Source organism: Danio rerio, chromosome 5, assembly GCF_052040795.2.
Source record: "Danio rerio strain M-AB ecotype USA chromosome 5, GRCz13ab, whole genome shotgun sequence".
Classification (NCBI taxonomy): Eukaryota; Metazoa; Chordata; class Actinopteri; order Cypriniformes; family Danionidae; genus Danio; species Danio rerio.
Window position 1 is genome coordinate 64165001 of NC_141025.1, and position 27602 is coordinate 64192602.

A 27602-nucleotide genomic window follows, 5' to 3' on the forward strand; every position below is an offset into this window, starting at 1 on the left:
AGTAACAGGCTACTGTTTTTATTTAATTGAGTTGTGATTTCTTTAAAGTTTTAAAAATGTCAGGTTTTATTTCATAAAGATTCAAAACTTTATTTTTATGTTCAATGAAAGAGATAGATTATTAATTTGACATTATTAGCTGTTATTTTATTAACAAGAGTAATGTGTATTTTAAATAATAAAGCATATTCCAGAATATGTCTGTTGTTCTTAAAATCAGTGTCCGAAATTCATTTTATTTTACATAAATATCAGCAAATATGATATTTTCACAGAGAGAGAGATCAGTTTTTAGATTTTCTAAAAAGCAAGAGTTCCTATTTTTTAATAATAACAGAGTTAATGATTTAAATTTTTTATTGTTTCCTCACAGCAAGAAGGTCACTGGCATTTCTGTGTAGAGTTTGCATGTTCTCCCCATGCTGGTGTGGGTTTCCTCCGGGTGCTCTGGTCAGTCCAAAGACATGCAATACAGGTGAATTGGCTGAACTTAATTGGCCGTAGTGTATGAGTGTGAATGTAAGAGAGTGTGGGTGTTTCCCAGTGATGGGTTGCAGCTGGAAGTGCATCCGCTGTGTAAAACACATACTGGATAAGCTGGCGGTTCATTCCACTGTGGCGACCCCTGATGAATAAAGGGACTAAGCGAAGGAAAATGAATGAATGAAGATTTTAACAACACTTGCATGTTCATAGTTCTCTGATGTTAGTTAAGGGTCACATAACCAAGAATTGACACTCTTTGTTAACTCGCAACGCTACTTATGAGGTGGACATTTAATCTGTGCAAGTTCATCTATAAATGAAAAATACAAAATCTCAGCTCAAGACACTCTCATTGCAGCATTTGATGTACTTTTCCAGCATGAAAAAAATGTATTTTTTAGATTGGAAATTCTTTGCTTAATTAGAAGTACATTCATAGGAATTATGCCATAATTAGTCCAACTTTAGGCCTTCAATTAAGTTTTTTTTTTTCTGAAAAAAATTTTTTTTAGCGCCTGTTAACACTATAGGGAAGTCATGCATGCATGAAGGTCTCATCTATTGAGCTGGTTATCTGAAAACAGCATGGTGCTAGGACAGGAACTGAGAACCACTGAAGTAATGCTCACTTAATTATCACTAAATGCCCTGGCAGCAGCAAATAGCTTTGGTTTTAGATTTCATTTTAATGTTTAACTTAAGACTTACAAGATATTTAACCTGTTAATAATTACAGGAACTGCTATAAAAAACCTCCATGTTGTTTCCCAACTGAGCCTGGTTTTTCTCAAGGTTTTTTCCTTCACTTTCTTCAATTGGTGAAATTTTGTTCCTCACCACTTTCTTGCTTGGTTTCGGACTTGTGGAGCTGCGCATCGATGGATTTGCTTTTCAGTGTATGGACTTTCAGCAGTGAATTCGAAATCACACTAAACTGAACGAAACTGAATTTCAATTGTGTTTGGACTAACACAATTTCTATGTTAAGCTGCTTTTTTCCATGTTAAGTACTATAGAAATAAAGATAAATTGAATTAAATATCTTTACATATATCATAAAAAGTGCTTATTAGACTTCTTTTAAATTTATTGCAAATAAAAATGTTTTTATCTAGAAAAAAAATGTGATCTAAAATGTGATTAATCATGATTTAAAAAAAAAAAATCATAGTTACCCTGCACTCATTCATTCATTTTCTTTCAGCTTAGTCTGTATTTCAGAGGTCGCCACAGTGGAATAAACCGCCAAATATATCAGCAAAAAATTTACATAGTTCCACACCCTTCCAGCTGCACACACACACACACACACACACACACACACACACACACACACACACACACACACACACACACACACACAACGGACAATTTAGTTTATTCAATTCACCTGCATGTCTTTGTACTGTGGGGAACACCGGAGCACCTGGAGGAAACCCACGCCAAGAACTTGCAAACTCCACACAGAAATGTCAAATGGCCAAGACGGGACTCAAACCAGCGACCTTCTTGCTGTGAGGCGACAGTGCTAACCACTGAGCCACCATGCCTCCCGTTACCCAGCACTTATTTTAGCTATTTAAAAGTGTATTGCTCATTCATTACAATAAAGTTTCATTAGTAAATCCATTTAGTATCATGAGCTAATTATGAGCACTATACTTGTACAGCATTTATTACTCATAGTTCAACATGTACTAATGTATTATTAACATCCAAATTCATGCTTGTTAAAATGAGTTAGCAATGAACAACTGTATTTTCAAAAATTAAGGTTAACTAACATGAGCAAAAGCAATAATAAAAGTAGTGTTCGTTATTTATGTTAGTAATTGCATTAACTAATACAACCTTATTGTAAAGTGTTACCAATTTATTTTAGCAAGGTAAATTTCCAGTATTTATGCTGTTACATTTTCTTTATCAAATACAGAATTCTGTCATGAAACTGCATGTGCAGGCTCTGGATTTGATGGGATAGGCTTATGTGAAGGCGATAGCTGTTCCCTCATCATTCAACTACTAATGTATTTGTTTGCACTAGCAATCCGCACCACGTTTGTAATATATATATATATATATATATATGTGTGTGTATATATATATATATATATATATATATATATATATATATATATATATATATATATATATATATATATATATATATGTGTATATTTGTGTGTATATATATATATGTATATATGTGTATATATATGTATATATGTGTATATATATGTATAAATGTATATATGTGTATATATGTATAAATGTATATATGTATATATATGTATATATGTGTATATATGTATAAATGTATATATGTATATATATGTATATATATGTATATATATATATACATATATGTATATATATATATATATATATATATATATATATATATATATATATATATATATATATATATATATATATATATATATATAGTATAAAACATCTATAATAAGTGAAGATAATATTTCACTCTCCATATTTGTGTTATTTGTCTGCTTATTATTTGAAGTGAGACTGGATTTAAGTCAAACTACATATTAACATCTTTTTGTGCATTTATAAACATAAGGCAATATTTGCACAACTGTGTTTATACAGAAGAAACAGGTTAAAGTTTATAACTTCGTGTTTCAATGGGGTTAAATACGGTCATACTACAAGGTTGGCACAAATTTATGGCTCATCCAGTCACTACAAGGTCATGCTAAATGTGTTTGACTGATTCAAGCTGCATCCGAAAGCATCATTTGCTTGTTTGTGTGCTTGTGAGAGGCTTGTGCACAGTCTTAGATCTTGTCCTTACATAGAGGAAACTTTAAATAACTCATCATTTTGCATCATGCATAAGTGAGAAAGGCATCCAGAATTTGTTTTCACCCATTTGGGTTCCCTTGAATAAGTCACTAATGAGCATATAGACACTTTTAAACATAGTTTCTTCTTCTTTTCTTGGTTCTGTTAATGTGTGGGTTTGTCACTGTAATATATTTTGTGTATTTTGGGTGCTGCAGGTCTGTAATATAACCTCTTAATTAGTTGTCTGTGTGAAGTCATAATTAGTGGTTTGTCAATATAAAAGCCTTGGGAAAATCAGGATCTTTATATTTTATAATACTGCTTAGTCATGTTCCAAGTGGCACATTCATTGAAAGATTAATTTAGATTTATTTACAGAGGATGGCAATGATATATTCATGTTTCCCATTTATACTTGCTCAGGTGGTTGCTGGCTTTGTTTATCAGCCTGCAACCTGAAATCTTTTGTAACAAACACACATAGTATACGTTTTTAGAGCTAAGTTGGTCTGCAAGGTAGCCCAGGTACACATAGATAGTAAAATATGCAGTCTCATGTCTCATGGAGAGATTTATTTATTTTTTTAGATGATACATGTGCTTGTTTTTGGGATGTTTGTTTAATTTGTCTCATCTCAGTCTTCTCAGGTGTGGATAGATGCATGTTTGCTAATGCAACTTTTTGTTTATACGCAGAAATAAGTTTTGATTGTTTTGTCTTCATGTTCTCATATTTTGTTGGGGGTTTCATGGATGTTATTGTTTGCAGCAGCAGTGTGTTATATTCTCAGACAGCATGTCTGGGATATTCTGCCAGTAGCAAGTCTTTGTACTTGCTCCGCACCAAAAATAAGCAGTGTAGCAGATCTATGCCGCTAAGACCAAACACATCAACACTGCCATATTCATATTCATTCCTCAACTAAAGAAAACTTCAAAATATAAAACTTCAAAAGAGTTGTCATGACACAAATGCTTTTATTTTAAGAAATGAGTTATAAGAAATTCTGCAAATGTGTAAATAAGGTGAACATAGTGGACACTGCATTTCCTAAACTCATGTTAAAGCCATTTTGTAAACACGGATTATGACTGTAACTCCATGTACTGGCCATCGGTTTAATTTTTTTGAATTATGTAATGCTGCAGTCAGATGCCCTCAGGCAACCAGCAGCTTTTCTGACTTACAATAAGCCAGTTGAAATAAGTTTGTGAGAGCGTGACCTCAACATGTTGAAGCGATCTCTAGATTGCCATCTGTTGAGCTCTACAGGCACAGAGGCTGAATGATTGGCTTATCACACATCCTTTTCTTTAGTACTAAACATTTACATTTGTTCATTAAAATTATGCTTTGCCAAAAACAACAACAACAACCCACAGTGCACTCAAGGACAAGATTTTGCACTTATCTAAATAAGCACTTGCTCTTTTTGTATGCATGTAAACATAAATACCCGTTGGAGGGTGAACTGGTATTTAAAATGCCATCAATTTATATTGACACTTTTGATAAACATGAGCAAAGAAAGATGTGGAAATAATTAAAATGCATCCTTTTTGGAAGGATTATTCATATGAGGCCAAACTCAGTCAGGCAGCGCTCAATAGCCAAGTTTCATCATATTGTGAAGTGAATATTTTCAAGTTTGCAAAAAAATTAAAACTTATTTGCGAATTGTGTGCATTTCCATCATATTGTTTGAGCAGCTAACTGTAGTATTGGTTACCAAGTAACTAACAGTAAACAAAGCAAGCATAATGGAGATGGCTGATTGGTCAGTTTGGTGTAATGTTCTTTGCGCCAGAATTTACTCGTCAAATTTCCAACTCCCATTATTCACACTTTTTTGCAGTCTAAATCCAAAGCATTTTTATTCAAAATTTGACTATTTTGTACTAGAGCATTGAAATGTAAACAGTCAATTGCCCTAGGAATATTTAAGAATAGCATTTGGGTTATGCATGCATTATATAGCCTTAAAGTCAGCATTAAATCAAAATGTCCTCTTCTTACTTTTATTTGAATATAGTAGTTATTTATGTTTATACAACAGCTCTGTCTGGTTCTTGAATCTGATTGGTGATTGCTGTGCAATATTCTGCAATATCAGAACTTGTACAGCCTCCTCACCCTTCTGTATTACTTCACCCACTTAGAGTGACAGCAGATGAATAAACTCACTACAGTTTGACAAATTGCAGCTGTTGGGCAACATAATGCTTTTGAGGCTTTTTAGGTGAGAATGTACTTGTTTAGATTGCATCTATGCAATTTATTTATAAGGATAATGCCTATTTTAAATTATTATAATTTCAGAGCGTCGGCATTCATTAGCACAACAGTAATCTGGTAGTGTTTGTGCTGCTTTGGCTTAACAGGGTGTATTACTGTGATATTTCGATTGCAACAGAGCAATACTGGGAAATCTCTGTAGACTAATTGCATTTTATTCAGTTCAGCCTTACAATCCTAAAATATCAGCAAAATCACCTTTTTTTGTCATCACTTTAGACATTACACTAGAGAATCATTCAAACACTAGCTCTATGGCAAATTAGTAATGGTTTCTGCTGTTCTGACTTCAGCTGCAGATGTAAATGGTGGAAGAAAGTAGTTTCTCATACAAAAGGATTTCTATGAGGCTCTCTCTGATTTTTTTAATAATCATGATAATGTCGGCAAACTGTTGTATAAACGCATGTCACACTCGTAGCATTGCAGTATGGCTGTATATAGTCACTGGTGGAAAACTAAGGAACTCGGCCTGAGGGTTCGTGCCTTAGTGCCAAACCAGTGCTGATATACAGCCATATTGCATTGCTAAGAGTGTGATATTGTTTATATAGTAATTTTTTTACCCTCACAATCTCACATGGAACGCCTTTGGGGTGGGGCTTTCAGTGCTTGTCCATTTTCCAATTTTCCTCTATTTTGTTAGCAATGCCCATCTTCCAACAATCCAATGCAAAAGGAGGAAATCATGCACCGCTCTACATTTTTTTTCTCATTTCAGAAACCATTTCAGGTGGACAAACTTCACGATAGCGGAAAAAAGGCCAATCTACACTTTCATGTCATGCCGACTTTAAATGCAATACAAAGGAAAATTGCAATAAATTTAATAAACATCTGTACCTGCTATGACCACCAGCAGTGTTGCACTTGGAGACTGCTGGAAAACACTCCCTGTCATAGTACTTAACTACAAATCCCATTATGCTCTTCAGTCATACATCTGATTCAGTTACACACACACAGCTGAAGCTGATCAGAACAGATCACTTGGACTATTTACACACCACTCACACACATCCATGCTGAGTCTTGTTTCACTGTAGTGAACATTTCTAACCGTTTCCTGGATTGTCTAGCCGTGCTTTGACCATTGTTTGTATATGTTTGTTTATTTTGCCACTTGCTATGACCTTTTGCCTGTTTACCCTTTGGATTATTTGAATGCAATTGACTTGCCTCATTACAGTACACTAAAAACACAGACTGATTGGCTAGAGGAGCAGCTATCAATCTCCATCACTGCACCAATGACAATGCTGGGAAGTCTGGAGTGATTTAAATGAAATTCTAAAGGCATTGTTTTGAAGGGTAAAAAGGGGAAACGAGACTTTTTTTTTAATTTAGAAAACTTTTAACTTTCAATTTAGTATAGTATAATTTTGAATGTGTTTCCATTTTTGATTCACGCTTATCTTTTAATCTGTGGCCGTGTCATTTCTTAGTCTAAATAGTATTGTATATATTTGTAAATTAGAACTTTTAATGTAATGTTATTAATTTTTTTTTTTATTTGTAGACATTGTGCGTGCATATTTTATCCCACTGCACTGTTAAGTGAATGCTTTAGTAATCAAAAATCTCAAACATTTTCTCCATGGTTGGTAAATTGCAGAAGTTAGCTGCATCTTGGGTTCAGAAAGTCTTCAAAACTTCAATCCGACATTGTTTAATATTGCCTACATCACTACATATTATTTGGATTGTTTTCTCTTGCACACATTTTTAAAGGGGTGGTCCAGAATGTAATTTTAAGGCTTGGTTGTGTTAATAGGATGCAAAGCAATGTGTGCTGCTCATGTTTCACTTAAAGGAAATCATGTTATTTTTTTTTAAATAAATCTCACTTAGTCATTTTCATGATAACTGAGTAGCTGTAAATAAACTGATACATTTCCTAGTTCTTCTGAAAGACCCACCCTCGAGTGACTCTGATTGGTCTTGTGTCATAATGTGCTGCGATTCGCGGATCTTCTCCACATCACGTCCATACAAGCACGCACGTTTTGTGTAAACAGTCAGTCAACCTCATGCTCCCTCTCTAAAATAACATATGACAAGTGTCTGTAACGAGTGAAAATGGGGTGCGGCTCCTTTAAGAGAGAGTGTGTGTGTGTTTGTGTGTGCGTGTGTATACTATGAACTATCTGTAACACAAGAAGCGCATGTGTGCGGGAGCGACGTTTATTTTTCTTTTTCTCTGATGCTTGAATTAAGTTATTTTCTGTGGTGACGCTGCTGACAGAAGAATAAAGCACAAGATGTGGGATGCGACCTGTATGAGCCTTGATTGATTTTTTTGCTGCTACACACCAGTTAGGGGAGCTCTCCTGTATTTTTTAAAATCAACGCGTTACATGACGTCTTTTACACATATCCGGAATATGCCTGTGTAAGTAACATGAATCATTCACATATCTTTTGCAACTTTATTATCTGAGATGGAAAAAAAATGGAAAAGCTGCCTATATAGAGAAACAATGCAAAGTCGTGCACACGCATAGAGAGAGAGAGGCTGCATGCGCCGGCAAAGTGTGTGTGTGTGTGTGTGTGTGTTTATAGCAGTTTGACTGATAAATATGGATTTGTAGCTAAATCGTTAGCAGTGGTCAACAGCATTTCCCGTTGTTTACATCTTTGCTACAACATACCGTTAAGGCACTGTGCATGTCATAATCAATTTTAACAAATAAAAACACTTATAGGTCGTGGCTCAGAGTTCACAGCGTCTGCTTGTTGCTGCTCCTTTGAGGAGATTTTAACCGAATCCAGCAATGAACTAGGACAGATTTTGGAAGCTGTTTTGCCAAATCATGCTTGCTATGTATTTTATAATTCTCTGGAACATAATTAATATTGAACTGTAAGCACATCTGTCTTTGTGTTGTGTCCTTTGGAACTGAGACTTTGACTTCATTATTTCCCAAAGGGAAAATCACATGTCACAGCAGAACTCTTTATCCTAAAAATAGATAAATAAGTTACATATACATATAAAAACAATAATAAAATTACATTTCATACTGCACACTTTGGTTCCAAATACAACGAGTAAACACTTGTCCATATCTAATATCTAATTCAGTTCAGCACAATTCATCTGGTATGACTTTGGTTATACAATCTGATCACTGTTGGTAAAAAAAAGACTTCCTGTATCTTTCTCTGCAACAGCGAGGTTGAATTAATCTTGTACTAAAAGAGCTTGCACACGCTTGGGCTGTTTCAAAAAGGGTATGACTATCATGGTTCATTATACTGACCAAATTTGTCCAGCATTCGATCATGTGCAATCTCTTCTATGGTAGGTAGTGCACATCCCACAAAAGAACCTGACCTTTTTAAATGCTTATTTAATTTGTTTTTCTCCTTTTCCAACAGTCCCCCTCCCCAGCAGGTTACAGCATACAGAATCACAGAAGACACCACAGAATCATAAAATAATTTTAACAGTGTCTGACAAACACCAAAGGACCTCAGTCGTCTTAATAAATGAATGACCCTTCTTAAACACCTGAGTTGTATTTTCAGACCAATCGAGCTTGTTGCTCAAATATACACTCAGGCACCTTTATGATGAAACAATCTCAATTTCGGACTCGTGTATAATTACTGGCACAGCTTGTGATGGATGTCTACTAAAATCAACAATAATTTCTTTGGTTTTATTAGTGTTTAATTTAAGACAATTTGTTTCACACCAGTCAGCAAAACTTTTTAAAAGCAACCTATACTCACTCTCATCATGATTTCTTATGTAACATACAATTAGGTTGGGCTTCTGTATTTGGAAGCCCAAATACAGAAACAGAGAATCTCTGTGGAAATAGCAGGATGGCATTTTCTCTCTCTGCTGTAATGTTACAGTGCCTCTGGCCACACCCCTTAATTGCGCAGTGTGTGTGCACGGTAAAAGTACTTTTGTGATCTCACAAGACCCGGAAGTATTTTTTTGTAGTCCCCAAAATTCGTTCATTGTAGACTTTGCCAAGCTAACTGTAAATACCAAGGTCTCCCTTTGCATTGAACTTTGAGCATTTTACATTCAGAGATGCTGTTTCAGTTCACACAGCTAAATTACACATCAACTAAAGTTTAAAATATGATATCATATAGTGGACCACCCCTTTAAACAATACCGACATTTAGTGTTCTTTGCTCATATTTATAAAGTGTGCCAATATTAGTGGACGGCGCGGTACATAACAGAGTCCCTTCAGAATGAGTCAACGCAGCACGTCAGCTAAAGGAGCAGTAGCTATGGAGATTGCCTTGCGACAGTGAAGGTGACAAATGTTGTCGTCACGCTTCCCATGAGTGGAGTGAGCACCCGTTCTCATCACATGGTGGCACATCAGGGGCATTTACAAAAACAGGGCCATGGTGTTGTGTAACTGCAAACCTCACATGCTGGAGTTACTGTAACAACAGGCTGCAAATAAGAGGGAGCTGAAATGCAGGCCGTTTCCTCATGCGATGATCAATAACGGTGGGCCACATGATCAAAAATCCTATGACATGGAGTGTTATTATATTGCATAATAGTTTTTATTCTTGAAATTCTTTAAAAAATGGTTTATACGATGAGCTCAGATGACTCTGAAAAGTATTTTTCTAAAATGACTTTTTAGTTAGCCTCATATGTTTATGTTTAGTATTTAAACTTTAAAAAGAATGAAAAGAACCGTTGTTTTTGCCATACATGTGAAAACCAAATCTACACACAGGAACCTGAGAAAAATGCTTTTTTTTTGCATCTGAAGTCTTCATATTGTCATAAGTATGAAGATCATCATAAGTTCTCCACCCTGATAGAATCCTGATAGTTTTTAATAATTACAATTATATTAATTATTTGGACAATGCATAATTTTTATTTTACTTTAATTAAATGAAATGAAGTAAGTTCATTTCATTGAACATTTAAGGGGGTGGTCCACTACGATATCATATTTAAACTTTAGTTGATGTGTAATGTAGCTGTGTGAATATAAACAACATATCTGAATGTAATACATTCAAAGTTCAATGCAAAGAAAGACATTGGCTTTTGCAAAGTTAGCTCAGCAAAGCCTACAGCGAACAAATTTTGAGGACTACAAAAAAATTACATCCGAGTTAGTGAGATCACAAACGCTACAGGTTATGTGCATCCCCACATGCATACACCCAGCACAGCGAAGGGGCATGGCAAGAGGTGCTGCAATGCTGTAATGTAGCAAAGAACGCTAAAATGACACATTCCAAAGACCTTGTTCTGACATGACACAAAGAGAGAAGAGCTTACAATTTAATTTTAATTTTATTCCAGTAAATTATAAAAATATATAACCTAGCATTTGGCAAAGCACAGCTTCCAGAATCTCTCCCAGTTCAGTCCTAGATTTAGCTAAAAACTCCTCAAAGAAGGAGCAGCTCCAACCATAATAGCAAAAGATGTGGATTGAGCGCCAAAACCTGTAAGTATTTTTTATTTGTTGAAATTGATTTATTACATGCATAGTTTCTAGCGCTACCGGTAAGTTGTAGCGAGGACGTAAAACAAATATGTAAACAATGGGAAATGCAGTTTGGCACCGTTAACAATTTAGCTACAAATCTATATTCATCTGTCAAAACCCTGTAAACACCAAAATCTTCAGCAGCGCCGCAGTGTCTCTCTATGCACTCGCTTTGCGTTCTACATCTTAAATAAGGAACTCGCAAAAGATATGTGAACATTTCATATTACTTGCACATGCTTTGCGAATATACATGTGAAAGACACTAGTTAGGTTTTATTTTAGAGAGCATGCATGAGGTTCAGCTGTGACCTCTTTATTTTCTGTCTGATATGGCTAACAGGTACTCAGACTGAACTAAGGCACTACTCTACATGCAAAAGCACATGCTTGTAGGGGCGTTACGCTTTTCCTGGTAACGTAGAGTTGATCCGTGAATTACAGCACATTATGTTAGCTGACCAATCAGAGCTTCTTGAGGGCAGGCCTTTCGGAGGAACTAGGAAATGACAGTCGTTTTCACAACCAATCGTTAAAAAATACACTTTGGACCACACCTTTAAGGAAAAAAATAAGTACATTATCCAGCTGTTAATTTTATTGTTGTAGTATTGCAATTATTGCATGAATTAAGTGAAATAACTGCATATTTAATGATAATTGATATTATAAACGACATTACAATAATTAGCCCTCCTGTAATTTCTTTTTCCTTTTTCAAATATTTTCCAAAAGACATTTAACAGAGCAAGGAATTTATCACAGTATGTCTGATAATATTTTATCTTCTGAAGAAATTCTTTTTTGTTTTATTTCAGCTAGAATTAAAGCAGTTTTTAAAACCATTTTAAGGTCAGTGTTATTTGTCCCATTAAGCCCCATATATTTTCTTCTAATGTCAACAGTAAAAACAACTGTTAATACAATACAATGATTTGCCTAATTACTCTAACTTTGTCTAATGTCAAATGGCAGAGATTTTTTTCTACCATTTATGTCGTGGAAGAGTGTGTGGCCCTCAGAGGTGTTCATACTTGCCTAATTACTCTAATCTAGTTAAGCCTTTAAACTGCCGTTTAAGCAGGCCCTTTAATATCTAGTAAACATGATCTGTCATAATGACCAAGTCAGTTATTAGAAATTAAATTATTATTCTTAAATATTGTAATAATAATAATAATAATAATAATAATATTAATAATAATAATAAATATGGTTATTAAAAATTATGTTTAGAAATTAGTTGAAAAAAAAAAAAATCTTCTCTCTGTTAAACAGAAATTGGGGAAAATTTACAGGGGGGCTAATAGTTTAGACTGTATGTGGCCTCAAAGCTACTTGACATGGATTAAATACCACAAAACACACATTTCAATGTGTCACATTCCTTCATGGCTCTTAAGTATGAACACCTCTGAGGGCCACACACTCTTCCACGGCATAAATGGTAGAAAAAAATCTCTGCCATTTGACACATTCCTGGTGTTGTGCAGTACATGCCGTATCGCCTGGCCTCAGATATCATATCAATTCTGCTGCCTCTGTTCTGACTCATTCATTTATGAATGAGAAGCAAGAAGCACTTGAGAAACCTACACTGACGCAAAGCCCCAGCGTTGACACCCGGCGCTCAAATCATAGAGCGCTTTTTATTTTTTTTGTATTATTAATAAATATATATGCAGGTGTTATTTTAGGAGGCTGCTGCGATTCTGCGGGTGAGTAATGAGGAGGAGATCAGGCTGACACGCAGGCAGAGGAACTTCACACGCCGCAGACAAAAGCTCTTACTGCCGTCATACAGCAGCGCCAATGAGTAACGCTGCTATTTAAAACATGCAGGCAGAGCTTATGAAATACAGCCTCAAGCCCGAAAGGAGAATGAGAGATTCCTCTCTGTGCAGGAAGAATCCATTTAATAACTCCTTGTTTTGACCGTAACTGACCTTAGGAGTAGCCACGTCTTCCTCCATGAGCGTCTGATCTGGGGAAGCAGGGCTTTGTGGGAAGGTAAAGGTTTCTGCGGTGGACTGCAGCAAAACAGGTGAACGCAGTTGACGCGCTGCCTGAGGGGGGACGCCTGCTTGAGAGGGAACCGCAATTGTCTGTAGGCACATAAGAATATCACAGTACAGTAAATATAACTGTTAGTGAAATAAGATAGCACTCATATAAAATAAAAAAATATTAATTACTATTTAAATCATTGTTACTGTTATTTGGATGGTGCAATGATTTAAGTACTTTATCTCATTTGACTATTACTACCATAAGGTGATTATTAGAGCCCTGCATTTGAACATGAGCCTGTCCGGGTCTGAATTTTTATGTCCTATGGCCAGTCTTTGGGCCAGTTTTCATGTCATGGCTAGCAGCCATGTCAGGCTTTGATCTATAGCATGCGTTCCAGGTCTTATTTGTTTTATTTTGGCTAGAATAAAAGCAGTTTTTAATAATAATAAAAAAAACATTTTATGGTCAAAATTATTAGCCCCTTTAAGCTATATTTTTTCGACAGTCTACAGAACAAACCATCGTTATACAACAACTTGACTAATTCCCCTAACCTGCCTAGTTAACCTAATTAACCTAGTTAAGCCTTTAAATGTCACTTTAAGCTGTATAGAAGTGTCTTAAAAATATCTAGTAAAATATAATTTACTATCATCATGGCAAAGATAAAATAAATCAGTTATTAGAAATGAGTTAATAAAACTATTATGTTTAGAAATGTGTTGAAAAGTCTGCTATCTGTTAAACGGAAATTGGGTAAAAAATAAACAGGTCAGCTAATAATTCAGGGGGTTTAATAATTCTGACTTCAACTGCATCTGAATTGTTTTTGTGTGTGCAAAAAAAAAAGCCAGCAAAACTAAAGACAATAGATTTCTTTACCCATCTCCAAACATGCAAATACACACTTTAAAACACACTAACATACACCTTTATTTATCCTCATTCTTTCTTGCTTTGTTAATTTATCATAGTGTATACTATTTAATAATCAATTTAAATAAATAAATAAATAAATAAATAAATAAGCGGCATTAATTTGCATTAATTCTCATGGTAGGTATACACAGTGACAATGACTGCTGGCCCCACTGGCTTAAATTGAGTAAACTCATTGTGGACAACATACCACTTGGTTATTGATGTCACTTAAATTAAAACTTATATAAAAAAAAAAAAAAAAAAAAAAAAAAAAACTCCAAACATTTCTCTTAATTTATTCTGATAAAAAAACGACAAGAAAAAACATCAACTTTCTATTAAATACAAATCTGGTCTTTCATTGACTGTAACAGCATATGCTTTTTAGCAGAAAAAAGACAGCCTTCGGGACTCGGAATGATGTTTAACAGAGCGAGGACTTTTTCACAGTATTTCCTATAATATTTTATACAGAAAGTCTAATTTGTTCTATTTTGCCTAGAATAAAAACGGTTTTAAATTTAAAAAAAAACATTTTAAGGTCAAAATTATTTGCCCCCTTAAGGATTTTTTTTTGATTGTCTACAGAATAAACCTGCCCAGTTACCCCAGTTAAGCCTTTAAATGTCACTTTAAGCTGAATACTAGAATCTAGAAAAATATATAGTCAAATATTATTTACTGTCATCATGGCTAAGGTAAAATACATCAGTTATTAGAAATGAGTTATTAAAACTATTATGTAAACAAAAATTGAGGAAAAAAATATGCAGCAGGGGCTAATAATTCAGGAGAGATAATAATTCTGACTTCAACTGTATATCATAGCACCATGGAATTACAATCTCATACTGCAGGATTTTGTCATCTAAAAAGTTCTCCTTAAAGGTCTCTCAGTATACAAGCAATGAACCCCCAGCATGTGGTCGTGGAAGTTAAACTGAGCGATTGATGGCTGGATTACAGATTTTATTCCTCTAGATTCCAATATTTACATTTTTATACTAACGCCGTTTCAATATGTCTGGGTAGACTTCACAGATGGGGTTACCTTGACAACAGTCTGCTCGGCGACGGTGCTGGGGCGGCGCTGGCTGGCGTGCAAACGCTGTTCCACAGGGAAACTGCTGCGATGCGCCTTCAACCGCTCCACCAGCAGGTAGTAGATAGCAGCAAAGTGGTTATAGCTTTTGTTCTGAAGAGACTGTGACGGGAGAGACGAGAGTTTTTGAAGAGAGAGAGAGCGGAAAGAGAACAGCAGCAATGTTGAGTTTTTACAAGGACGTTTTGAAAATAATCTGAAAGGCTGCTCTCAGGGAAAATCAAATTTGCAGTTCTGGGGAGAAATTATTTTTAGAAACAAACAAACAAATAAAATGAAGAGTTCACAACTGAAGGATTCAGCTGGCCTCATCCACAGGACATTTCAATTTAATCTATCTATCCAATTTATCCATCCATCACCATCCATCCATCCATCCTTTCATCCATCCATCCATCCTTTCATCCATCCATCCTTTCATCCATCCTTTCATCCATCCATCAATCCATCCATCCATCCATCCATCCTTTCATCCACCCATCCATCTTTTCATCCATCCATCCATCCATCCATCCATCCATCCATCCTTTCATACACCTATCCATCCATCCATCCATCCATCCATCCATCCATCCATCCATCCATCCATCCATCCATCCATCCATCCATCCATCCATTCCAGCAAAAATGCTTTTCTTAGATTTTTTTGTCTTGTTCTGTTTTTTATATTGTATTTAAGAAATAATATGCCAAATTAAAGTTAGTTTTCCCTTTAAACAAGCTAAATAATCTGCCAGTGGGGTAAGAAAAATAATCTTACAACAAAAGGAAAAACAAGATCATTTTTAATACACCTTTTTGTAAACATATGTTCTCATTTGTTGCTATGATTACTGTTATTGTTTCACATTTTGTCTGATAAAGTTACTTATCATGACTTATTTAATGCTCCTTTAATTTGGTTGTTTTTGTTGATTAAGCCGAAAAGAAAATGAATGAATGGAGTTGTTTGATTCTGCAGCCTGTCCTGCATTTAATAATGCTTTGTATAGTTTGTTTCTTACAGAAGTGTGTTATAGATCCTGTCTGAACTATTATCCTATTCCAACACTGACAGATGTTATCAAATACAACAAAAACCCGTTAAGACTTACCACTTTGCAGTTTAATTTTACTTAGCTAATCTCAAAAGATGATAACAGTTCTATATCCTCTTTGCAGCTTTAATTCAAAAGCAGCTAAAATTCAGGAATTGAGCCAACTAAGTTAAAGCTGATCAACTGACCTCCATGGTTTTCTGCTGGTCAATTCCCAGGCTGTGCATGAGGCGAAGCACCTGCTCACTGTGCTCCCCCAAACCTGATTTACTTTCACAGGGCAAACCCTGTCTGTAGAGCACAGGCCGCTGGGACGGGACCTCCTGCACCATCCAGCGATGCTCTTTAATCTGACTCAGAGACAAACGCCTGGCTGGATCTAGAACCAACATCTTCCTGATCAGGTGCTCGCAGTCTGAAAGGGGAATTTGTGACACAGGGTGGCTATTAAATGACTATTGCCTTCATAGCAACTTTAGAATTGTGTGAACAGTCATGAAATTGTGGTACTGTGATTTGCTCACCCTCGCTCATGAAGTATGGGATGCGGAAACGACCCTCAAGGACCCTCTGTCTGAGGACAGGAAGGCTAGGGCCATCAAATGGAAGAGCGCCGCACACTAACACGTACAAAACCACCCCCATACTCTGCATGACACACATACACACGGACAGAAAATCAATCCTTAAACATAAAACTCTGCCTAGGAACTGACATAAATGACCACCCACACACAATACCGGAAATAATAATTATATTTTCAATCAGTTGAACTGCCATTAGTTGCTGATGCAACTCTCTGTACTAACTGACAGAAAACAACCAAAAACTGGCAAGACTTTTGTCAGCTGTCTAGAGTGAATACATATTAATCTGACATTCCAAAATAAGATTATGAATACATGTATCAAACAGCAAAACAACCTGCATGAGAACCTGCTTAAAAAAGAAATCGTTTCAATTCAAACTTATTTGTATTGCACATTTCATAATACACATTGTTGCAAAGCGGTTTTACAGAAAATCATGATGTTAATGTTTAGAATATCTTTTTATCCTCATGCCGTATACACTACCTGACAAAAGTCTTGTTGCCTATCCAAGTTTTAGGAACAAAAAATAATAACTTGACTTCTAGTTGCTCATTTGGTATCAGAAATGGCTTATATGAAAGTCAAAGGCCTCTAGATTACGCTTATTTTATCAAAATAAAATATGAACATTTCTTTATTAATTTCATTAGGTCAATAAGGTCTGACTTCGTTTAGACAAAAGTTTTGTCACTTAACAGAAATAATGTACAGTAAGGAATATAAAGTCATGGTGCAGTGGAAAAAGAATATTGTGTATGACTCCCATGAGCTTGGAGGACTGCATCTATACATCTCTGCAATGACTCAAACAACTTATTAACAAAGTCATCTGAAATGGCAAAGTAAACGTTCTTGCAGGACTCCATCTTCAATGTCTCCTTCATTTTACCACAGACATGCTCAATTATGTTCATGCCTGGTGACTAGGGTGGCCAATCCTGGAGCACCCTGACCTTCTTTGCTTTCAGGAACTTTGATGTGGAGGCTGAAGTATGAGAAGGAGAGTTCTCCTGCTGAAGAGTTTGCCCTCTCCTGTGGTTTGTAATGTAATGGGAAGCACAAATGTCTTGATACCTCAGGCTGTTGATGTTGCCATCCACTCTTTCGCACACCCCCATACTGAATGTAACCCCAAACCATAATTTTTCCTTCACCATATTTGACTGATATCTGTGAGAATCTTGGGTCCATGCGGGTTCCGATAGGTCTTCTGCAGTATTTGTGATGATTGAGATGCAGTTAAACAGATGATTCATCTGAAAAAAATCAACTTCTCACACTTTTCCAAATGATCAACTAAGTCAAGTTATTAAGTGTTGCTCTGACAACTGGGATCGTCGACAGGACTTTTGACAGGTAGTGTAGTTGCATTTAGCAGTTTAGAGTTTAATGATAATTACTTTACATTTTGCAATAATACAAACAATCAAACAGTTCAGTTTTATTATACAGCACATATGGCTTTATATGACTGATTTATATGATGGTTTTATATCAGCCCTTGTCCAAAACTGCCTTTCATTATGGATTGCACTTTTAGTTTTAAACTTTCAATCAAAAAAACGAAAACAAATAATTTCAAATAATCAGTTTGGGCAAAAACAATTGCCCTATTCTTAATATAAATAGCATTTTCATATGTTGTTTTTAAATGTCTGGGTAAAAAAAAAAAACATTTCCCCCATTGAACACAATAATTTTTTATTTTAAGAAACATTTAAAACATTTTAGAACAGTAGCTTTTAATGTAGAGGGTCCTTTTCAGCTAAAGATACTGTTGCCCTAAAAAAACTACATAAAATAGTTGGAAAAAACATGTAGATAAATAATAATAAAAAACTGTACATAAACAGTACTGTAGGAATGGTATAACATACAGTTTTGCCGGTTTTAAAACCTTGACTTTCCAAACCATGGTAAACCTTGAAAATGGTTATCGTCTCATGCCTAGAACCTGATTTTTTAAAAGAACAATTCACAAGTTGTTTCCATTTTAACCAAACTTTTATAGTATAAAGTGATTTACATGAGTGAGCTCCTGTATGTGTATAGGGTTAAAGCTGTGACTTTATATATCCTTTTTTTTTTAAATCAATGTCAATCAAAGTTACCATACATGGCTCTACGTCAGGGGTGCAGGGGTGTTAAACTCACAGCCTGGAGGGCCGCAGCTCTGCACAGCTTAGTTCCAACCCTAATTAAACACACTGGATCACACTAATTGAGTTTTTCAGGCTTGTTTGAAACCAACAGCTAGATGTGTTGAAGCAGGGTTGGAGCTAAACTGTGCAAGGCTCTGGCCCTCCAGGCTCTGAGATTACACCCCTGCACCCTTGATGTAGCGGTGTGTATTGTAATATTGATAAAATTAAATATATTTTTTAAGTCATAGCTTTATCACAACAAAGCTTCTTTGACACCCCTGCTCTACATGCTAAATATGATATATTCATAATAAAATGCCCCCCCCCCCCCCCCCCCCCAAAAAAAAACTTTATTACTACAAGAATGCTCTTACCCAGATATCCAATTGTGGACCCTCATACTGTTGCCCCTCAAACACCTCTGGAGCTGCATAAGGGGGGCTGCCGCACCAAGTTGTCAGGGGTTCCCCTGGACGGAAAAAGTTCCCAAAGCCAAAATCTGCAACAGAATGGAAGAATCACAGGGATTAAAGTTCTCCGTCGTTACGACGGATTTCCGTCAATTGGAGCGAGTCATTGACGGATTTCCGTCAATTACAGTGTTCCGCTTGTTCTTAATTTTTTTTCATGCTCTTTTCCTAATTTTAATGCTGTAAATATAGGCATTTCTCAAATAGTGTAATAAATGTCTTAATTTTAGTTTGAATAGGTCTTAAATTAAGAAAAGAAGTGTATTCAGCCTGCTGAGGAGGAAAAAAATTTTGTGATCAAAGCCTGGAGTGGAGCAAATGCACGTTCCTCTCTCCACTCTAAGCGTTTTAGCATCACTCCGCTATGGATCCACTCCGGGTTTTGGTATAGTTTCAGAGAAGTACATGTCAGGCTACGGCTGAGGTAAGTTATTTATATTTAAGATAGCATGGACCCATTTATAATGCAGGAAGGCTCCGATGTTTCGGAGATCGAAAAAAGTGTAAAAAATAAATGGAGATGGGCTTGGCTTAGCGAAATTGGGGAGAATGGCAAGCCTTTTAGTTCGTGGGCAAAAAAAATTAAACAACCAGGTACGTGTCTTTGCACAGTATGCCACAGGAAACTTCAATATGGCAGTAATGGCAAAAAAGTGCTAGCTCGCCATCAGTCAGAAGCCAGTCACAATGCCGCCGTTCGTGCTCTACAGTACACTTGCTCCCTGCCTGGTGCGACAAGTACCACAACGGAAATTCATGCATCTATGGCCGACCGTGTGTGCGATGTAAAAGTGCGCGTATGTTCTTTCATAGCGGAGCATGACCTGTCGTTCACAATCTCACAACCGCTAGTTAATTTGATGCAGTCAGTTGTCAAAGACAAGAGTGCACTTTCAAGATTGTCAATGTCTAATGCACATGCCTCCTACTTGTGCACACATGGTATTGCTGCTTATTGGAAGTCCGAATTGTCATCTAAGCTGAAAACGAAGATGTTCTCATTAAATGTAGATGAGGCAACAGATGGAAACATGGACAGGATTCTGAATGTTCTTGTTCGGTACTATGATGAAGATGTGGGAAAAGTGGCAACCCAGCATCTAGCCTCGAGGAAACTGAATATCGCAGATGCCTTATCAATCACAAACACATTGACAGATATTCTCCAGTCATATAGCCTGAACTGGAATCAGGTTGTTGGTATACTGTTGGATAACTGCAGTGTGATGAGAGGGAAAAAGTCTGGAGTAGAGACACTAGTCAGAAGAGAAAATCCATCACTGCTGGATGTCAGCGGAGACACTGTCCATATGGTCTCGAATGCAGCCAAGGCCCTTTTAAATACTTTCCAGGGATTTGTGGAACAATTTTGCTCTGATGTATACTATGACATTGAAAAATCACCCAAACAGAAAGAAATTTTTTCTGAGTTCCAGTCCTTACTTCATTTGGAGAATAAGAGCCTAATACGTCCCATCAGCAGCAGGTTCCTGCAAATGTTAGATCCCACATAGCAAAATATATCTGGCCCAGCTCTGGCCCACACAATCAGCTATTACTTGGCCCACATGCCGCAGTGAATTACGGTACATGACTGGACCAAGTCTGGCTTCCGGGCAAGGGCCAAACACGGACCATATCTGGGCCAGGTCTTAGCCAAGTTAGTAACCCATAACTGGGCCTGAACTGGGCCAGTTATGGCACATGAATGGTCATTGTCTGGAAGCCAGACTTGGTCCAGTCATGTACCGTAATTCACTGCGGCATGTGGGCCAAGCAAAAGGCTGATTGTGTGGGCCAGAGCTGGGCCAGAGAAATTTTGCTATGTGGGCCATAACTGGCCCTCAACCGGACCAGATCAAGATAATATTTGGAACCAAAACTGAGCCATAATTAAACCATGTTAAGACCAGTCTTAAACCAGAGAGCCCAAAAGTGAGCCACACCTAAGCCTAATCCACATGAACTAAACCTGCAGCCAAACTAAACCCTCCCCAGATCAAATCACAACAATGACTGTTCTGAAAAATATTTATTATTTCACATTTAAGAAAACATGACAAAACAAGAGAAATCATTATACTATAAATCTTTCATCAGAACACACAGCATTTTGCACTCTTTTAAGTTGCAAATCCCATATAAGCAAGTTCTTGAACCAGTTTTCTCCTGATTCTCCTTTCGCTTCTGTCTCTCTTTCCTGCCACCATCCCTATCCGGGGCCAGATATAGTCAATGTCTTTTTTTGAGGCTTCAGATGTTAGGCGGTTTCGTCTCACAGCCACTGAAACAGATATGTAAATGTCTGAAATTAGCTTTTTTTATCAACAGTTAATGTGGATATTGGATTTTAAAAAACAATTACATTAAAACTCAACCAGAACATATTGACAGACATGCTTTTACAGCTATACAGACTTTTAATTGAAGCAAATAATTTTAGTAATATGGCTCCAGGAGGAATTCAGTCTAAGTTCCTTTTCACAAAGCTGTGTGCAATTTAATAATTAGATATATTTTGGCAGTGTTCTTTTAAATCTCTGCTTTAGTAAAATGCTATAATTAGTTCAACACTCTTTGTTCACCAGCAAATAAGGACAGTAAGGCTGCATTTACACTGCAGATCTTGATGGTCAATTTTTATTTTATGACTGTCCGATTTTTTGCTGAATTATTTACATCGTTTTTTTAAAGTGACTCATATCTGATTGTCTGCATTTACACATCACACGGCAAAGATGCAATGACCATGACAAAAAAAAGAGCAGGCGGTGATTGACATCTGATAATAAAAGAGCACCCTTTTCTCTATGCCTGTATTTAATGAGTTTACGGGGTTTCGTTTTTTTTTTAATTCTTTTTGACAAGTTGTTGTATTACTATAGTTTATGACAGAAAAGTTCTCATTTGTCCATCTTTTTTTAATTTAGGCCTTTTTAAACCAGTAGGCGTCTTAATGTAATGTCCATGTCAAAATTTATGCAAGTGATGTATGCTCAAGGTTTGAGATTCTGCTAAGTCTGTTCCAAAATGAAAGCATCTAACCTGATGTCATTCGCTGTTTATTAATGACAAAAAATATACACTCCTTGGTGTTTATAATGTATAACCGCGATGATATTTAATTATTGATTAGTGGCCACAAATTTAGTTCTCATGAAAATAATACAATTAATCGTGCAGCCCTAAGACAAACTGTTATTCTGTTTTTTGTGTGTGTGTTTTTACTGCTATTGACAAGCACATTTTTTTTAAAAACATTATTAGAAACATTAACTCTTGTATTTGTTGCTATTAGTTTTTCCTACTATGAAAGTCAAATACATGTTTTCTGCTTTTTTCAAAACATTTTATTTGGTGTTTAATAGAAAAAATTAAAATAAATCATGAAGATTTGGAACCATTTGAGGAGATTAATTGTACACTAATTTTTGTGTGAACTATCCCTTTAAATCTATTTCTCTAACCTGTTCACGCTTTTTACTTAACGTTAATAGTTCAGGCATGAAACAAACTTATCTAAAATTGCCTATTTATTCACATGCACATAAAAGTAGAGAGCTTTCTTATCCACGTAAGCACAATGTATACAGCATACTCAAATTTGATAAATCTTAGCTTTAATTAAGCATATTTCCTCATAATTTAGGCTTCGTTTTTGTTCATAATAAAATATAATACATGGAAGATCTCCCTTTCCAATGCATGCATGCATGCGTGCGTGCGTGCTGGAGAGGGGTGTGATTTTAGAATCCATTTTGAATCGTTCCAAGTTATCATTCTGTTTTTGCTTGAAATGCCCTTAATCTCTCGCTTTATTATGTAAACAGCAACTTTGCAAGGGCTATGGGTTAACATCACAGCACGAAAATGGTCCAACTTTTAATGAGATAATCTCAGTAACGTTCGATAAGGATAAACAAAACGAATAAATATCCTTAAATTGTGTTATACCGTGTCTTCTGTTAATTTACATATTATTTTGGAGTTTATTTATCATGATGTGCCACTTAACATGAGATAAATTAACTTCAGCTAACGTTAAATAATATTTATCGAGCTTATGGGTATACACTGACAACCACGCCGATGACATTTACATTTCCGACGATGAAACTGATAACTGATCTGAAACAATATATTAGAAATCCAATTATTACTTACCAAAATGCCTTTGCTCCAGTTAGGTCCACGACCGTTGGTGAAGTGCGTACAAGTGGCCGCCCGCCGTCACCGTCCTCTTCAATAGATCCAAGAGTAAGTTATTTTTCAAATTAGAAGTTTTGTTTCGTTGTTTTTTAATCGTGGTTAAAATTAACCAAGCTAGCTAAATCAGCAGACTGACGTTACACACCGTTCACCGGAAGAAAATATATTTGAAAACTGAACATAAAACCGAGAGTCACGACCAATGGTTACGACTGCAATATCATATTGATAAACCCATAAAGCATTGCGCATTAGGCGCGCTACGGGTGCGCTTTTTCTCCAAGCAACCTGATTGGTAGATTTGGATTTTTGAATTTTTTCTGGTGTTTGTGCATGAGACAAGCAGCACAAAAACAATTGACTTATCATTTTAACACTCCCGTCTGTATATTATGGTATATCATCATTGGTTAATAATAATATAATTAGCAAAATAATAATTTGAATAATAAAAAAAATGTAATGTAGGGTAAATTTAGTTGCAACATACAGAAAGAATAGATTAATTCAAATAAGATTTACATCACTAGATTAAAATGAAGGCATTAGAAGATGCAAGTGGAAGATGGAATGACTGTGTATTGAAATATTTTTTTACTCGAAAAAATATTTTTATGTATTTTAAATGTGAATCCAGAAAGGCCAAACTTATGTGGGCCACAGATCAGTTTTGAACATCTGGGCCAAATACTTCATTTGACATCTGGCCCATGTCTTGTCTGCCGCCTTCAAGACAGTGCCACCTCTGCCAAACCTGGGCCATGTTTGGCCCACATGCTGTATGCCAGTGCCGGATGAATGCCTGATGTGCCAGATTTGTGCCAAATCTGGGCCAGAATTCTTTGCTACCTGGGATGTGTGCAACAGAATACGGGACCTTATGGATCCATTGACCGTGCACTTCTACAGCGTCCTGTCTTCTCATGATCAACACAAACACAGGTACTTCTATTTTTGTATCATCTTATTTCTGTACTAGTAGGCTTTTTTTGGATCTTTAATAAAACACACACACGCACAGGTCTATGGTGATATCTTTGTGGGGCCCTTCCATAGGCATAATGTATTTTTTACTGTTTAAACTGTATATTCTATCCCCTTCCCCTTTTATTTCCCACGTGGGGCCCACAAAAAGGGCCCCACAACATCAAAAATCCCCGGTATTACTATCCATGAGGGGACATTTGGTCCTAAAAAAGTAATATAAATAAACACACACACACACACACACATATATATATATACACACTCACTTTTTTGTTATTAATAATATTTAAAGATGCAGACATTTACTGGATTTTTTTACATAACAAATCTAAACCAAGGGGTGGCGATGCCTCAGTGATCAATCAGGTTATGTATATAAAGTTATAGATACAGTGACTCAAAGGGTTAAATATGTTAGAACAGTGAAGCTCAGCTTTATTCCAGATGCTATCAAATTATTAAATAATCTTTATATAGAAAAAAGGATGAGTCTTGACCTGTAAACTCAAAAATTATGTCATGACTGTTGAAGTATTGGCAATTAGAAATAGCATTGTCTATTTTTTCTCCTTAATCCTTATTTGTATATTATAATTTTGTGATGCAGATGGCTCCTGAACCAGCTTCTTGATAAGCATGCAGTTACATCTGATGAGAAGGCCAGGATAATATGTCTGCAACAGCAAATAGCAAAATCTGCGAGGATAGGAAGTGATGTCAACAAAAAACGAAAGACACGCATCTGTATGCTTTTTTCCGAGTTCGACAAGCTCACAACCATTATTGATTTGTATCGAGGTATGTTCACTTTTTATTCACTTTAAGTGTTAAGAAAAGTACAGAGATTTCTTATTTATTGAAATCCCTTTATTGCTATATTTATTATATGCTTATTTTTCTTGGAATCCTTGAATGGAATCTGAGTTAACTATAAATAGTTTTTAGATCACTGTTAATCAGATCACTTTGGTTAATACTACTACTACTAATAATAAACTATTTATACAGCAGTTTTCAAAAACAAAGTTACGGACTTATTAACCAGATTTAAAACATGTCAGGACTGATGTAATTTAAACTAGACAATTGAATAATACAAATGGAAATAACAAATCTAGAAAATAATATTAAAGGGTTGTAATGTTCTAAGAAGAGTATGTTACATTGCTATGAATGTGATAATTAATCAATGAATAAAATATACAGACCCATTTCTAATCTGGTTCTATTGTGATTTTTAGGTGTACTTCCAACTTTCCAGGTGTTCCTGAAGAAGTTGCAACATGAAAAGCCCATGATTCATGTGCTGCATGCTGAAATGCTACTGCTGGTTAGGGAACTTCTCTCCAAATTTATGAAGCCTGAAACTATCCCTTTGAGTGCAAATGGCTTGTTGAAGCTTAATGTTCACCAGAGAGACCTGCAGTACACTGACAAAAGGTTGTCTGTGGGAAGATTCAGCTTCTTTGCCTTAAACAAGGCTAGAGTGGAAAAGAAGCCCTGGGTGCAGAAGCTCTACAGTTCTCTCAGAGAAGGCTACATAAAGGCAGCAACATTCCTCCTGAAAAACCTGCCCCTCAACAACATCATCATCACCTCTTTATCTGCGTTGACACCATCATTGATTCTCCACGAATCAGTCCAAGGTGCATTCAACACCTTGGCCAAGGCCTTGCCAAATGCTGTGAAGTCAGAAGAGTTGGGTCAACTGGATGAAGAGGTTCGAGCCTACCAGATTAATACAGATCTAGGAGCACAGGCCAAATGCTTTGAGGAGAACAATGCACGAATCGATGTTGACTGGTGGAGTAAGATTTTTGCCATGAAGATGACAGGAGGAGGAACGAGGTTCCCCATCTTAGGGAAGTTGGTAAAGGCTCTTCTGTCATTGTTCACTGGCCCTCTTGTAGAAGGATCATTTAACATGATGGATGATATAATTGAGAAAGACAGGGTTAGGCTGAACATTGAGACTTATGAAGGTTTAGCCATTCTCAAGTCCAACATGAAGGTAATGGGCAAAACTGCATCTAAAATGCAAATTACCCCTGCATTAAGGAGATTTTGCCTGTCTTCTTATGAGACATACCAAAATCATCTGAAGAAAAAGAAGGTGAACCTTGACAATCAAAAGGAAAGGAAACTGAGGGAAGCTGTGAAGGTTCTCTCAGAAGTTAGGGTTAGAAAAGTAAAGAAAGGTTCCACCTCTTATGTTTGTGCTAAAGCCCCCACCTCTTCCACCCTGGGAGTTAAACGAATAGCTGCTGCTACAGCCTCCACCTCCTCCACTGCTGGAGTTAAAGGTAAATCTGCTGCTACAGCCTCCACCTCCTCCACTGCTGGAGTTAAAGGTAAATCTGCTGCTACAGCCTCCACCTCCTCCACTGCTGGAGTTAAAGGTAAATCTGCTGCTACAGCCTCCACCTCCTCCACTGCTGGAGTTAAAGGTAAATCTGCTGCTACAGCCTCCACCTCCTCCACCTCTCCTGGAGCCACTCCTGCACATGTAGCTAGTCAAACACTAAAACGGGTTTCAGGTGTAGCCAAGCTTCAGGAATATGGTTTTACAGCCAAAAAGCAGAAAAAGTGAAAAGCACTCTAGAGGCATTTGGACAAGAAAAGCACTTTTTGGAATTTAATGGTGATGCTATTACTTTTTTTCTGTTCATTATTAGGAGTTTCACAAAACATTGTTTGGTGTTATAAGATACATAAAACATGCACTGAAAATACACTTTTTGAAAAAGCACTATTTTGAATTTAATGGTGGTGCTATTACTTTTTTTCTGTTAATATGAGTTTCACCAAACATTTGGTGTTATAAGATAAATAAAAACATGCACTGAAAAGATGTGTGGTAGATGGTTGATTATTTGTCAAGTTATATATTTTTCAAAGATAGCTTTTAAAATATGCAAACTGGCAACATTAAAGCGGTTTAATCTCCCCTTAAAACGCTATTGGTCTCGGCTATTTAAATAAAATTTTGGTTTTAGGAATATGGCTTGGCCTGAAAAAAGTTCAGTCACAA

At 36.2% G+C, this 27602-nt stretch overlaps 2 protein-coding genes across 3 annotated transcripts in view; one reads left to right on the forward strand and one right to left on the reverse strand.

The window, feature by feature from the left end:
* sik2a (salt-inducible kinase 2a) overlaps nucleotides 1-27602 on the reverse strand; it is a 75367-nt gene that overhangs the window by 12463 nt on the left and 35302 nt on the right. Inside the window, 5 exon segments of the mRNA NM_001327944.2 lie at nucleotides 13041-13199; nucleotides 15080-15232; nucleotides 16356-16582; nucleotides 16692-16815; nucleotides 19280-19404. Coding sequence (NP_001314873.2) covers nucleotides 13041-13199; nucleotides 15080-15232; nucleotides 16356-16582; nucleotides 16692-16815; nucleotides 19280-19404 — 788 coding nt within the window.
* Nucleotides 19753-27420, forward strand: LOC147844433 (uncharacterized). 2 transcript variants are annotated; one of them, XM_087254268.1, is made up of 4 exons: nucleotides 19753-20876; nucleotides 24437-24526; nucleotides 25179-25369; nucleotides 25813-27420. In XM_087254268.1, exons 1-4 carry the CDS (start codon nucleotides 19825-19827, stop codon nucleotides 27159-27161), a joined length of 2682 nt encoding a protein of 893 aa, XP_087110394.1. In that variant the 5' UTR covers nucleotides 19753-19824; the 3' UTR covers nucleotides 27162-27420. The 2 variants fall into 2 exon arrangements, with proteins under 2 accessions (XP_087110394.1, XP_087110393.1); XM_087254267.1 differs by having other exon boundaries at nucleotides 19753-19799; nucleotides 24318-24526.

What these genes read in the sequence shown, in the direction of transcription:
- LOC147844433 (XM_087254268.1), top strand. Translation starts at nt 19,825, where the DNA reads ATGGACCCATTTATAATGCAGGAAGGCTCCGATGTTTCGGAGATCGAA. An exon ending in AGCAGGTTCCTGCAAATGTT is followed by an intron (nt 20,877 to 24,436) that starts AGATCCCACATA and finishes CTTTGCTACCTG; the next exon opens with GGATGTGTGCAACAGAATAC. An exon ending in CATGATCAACACAAACACAG is followed by an intron (nt 24,527 to 25,178) that starts GTACTTCTATTT and finishes TTTGTGATGCAG; the next exon opens with ATGGCTCCTGAACCAGCTTC.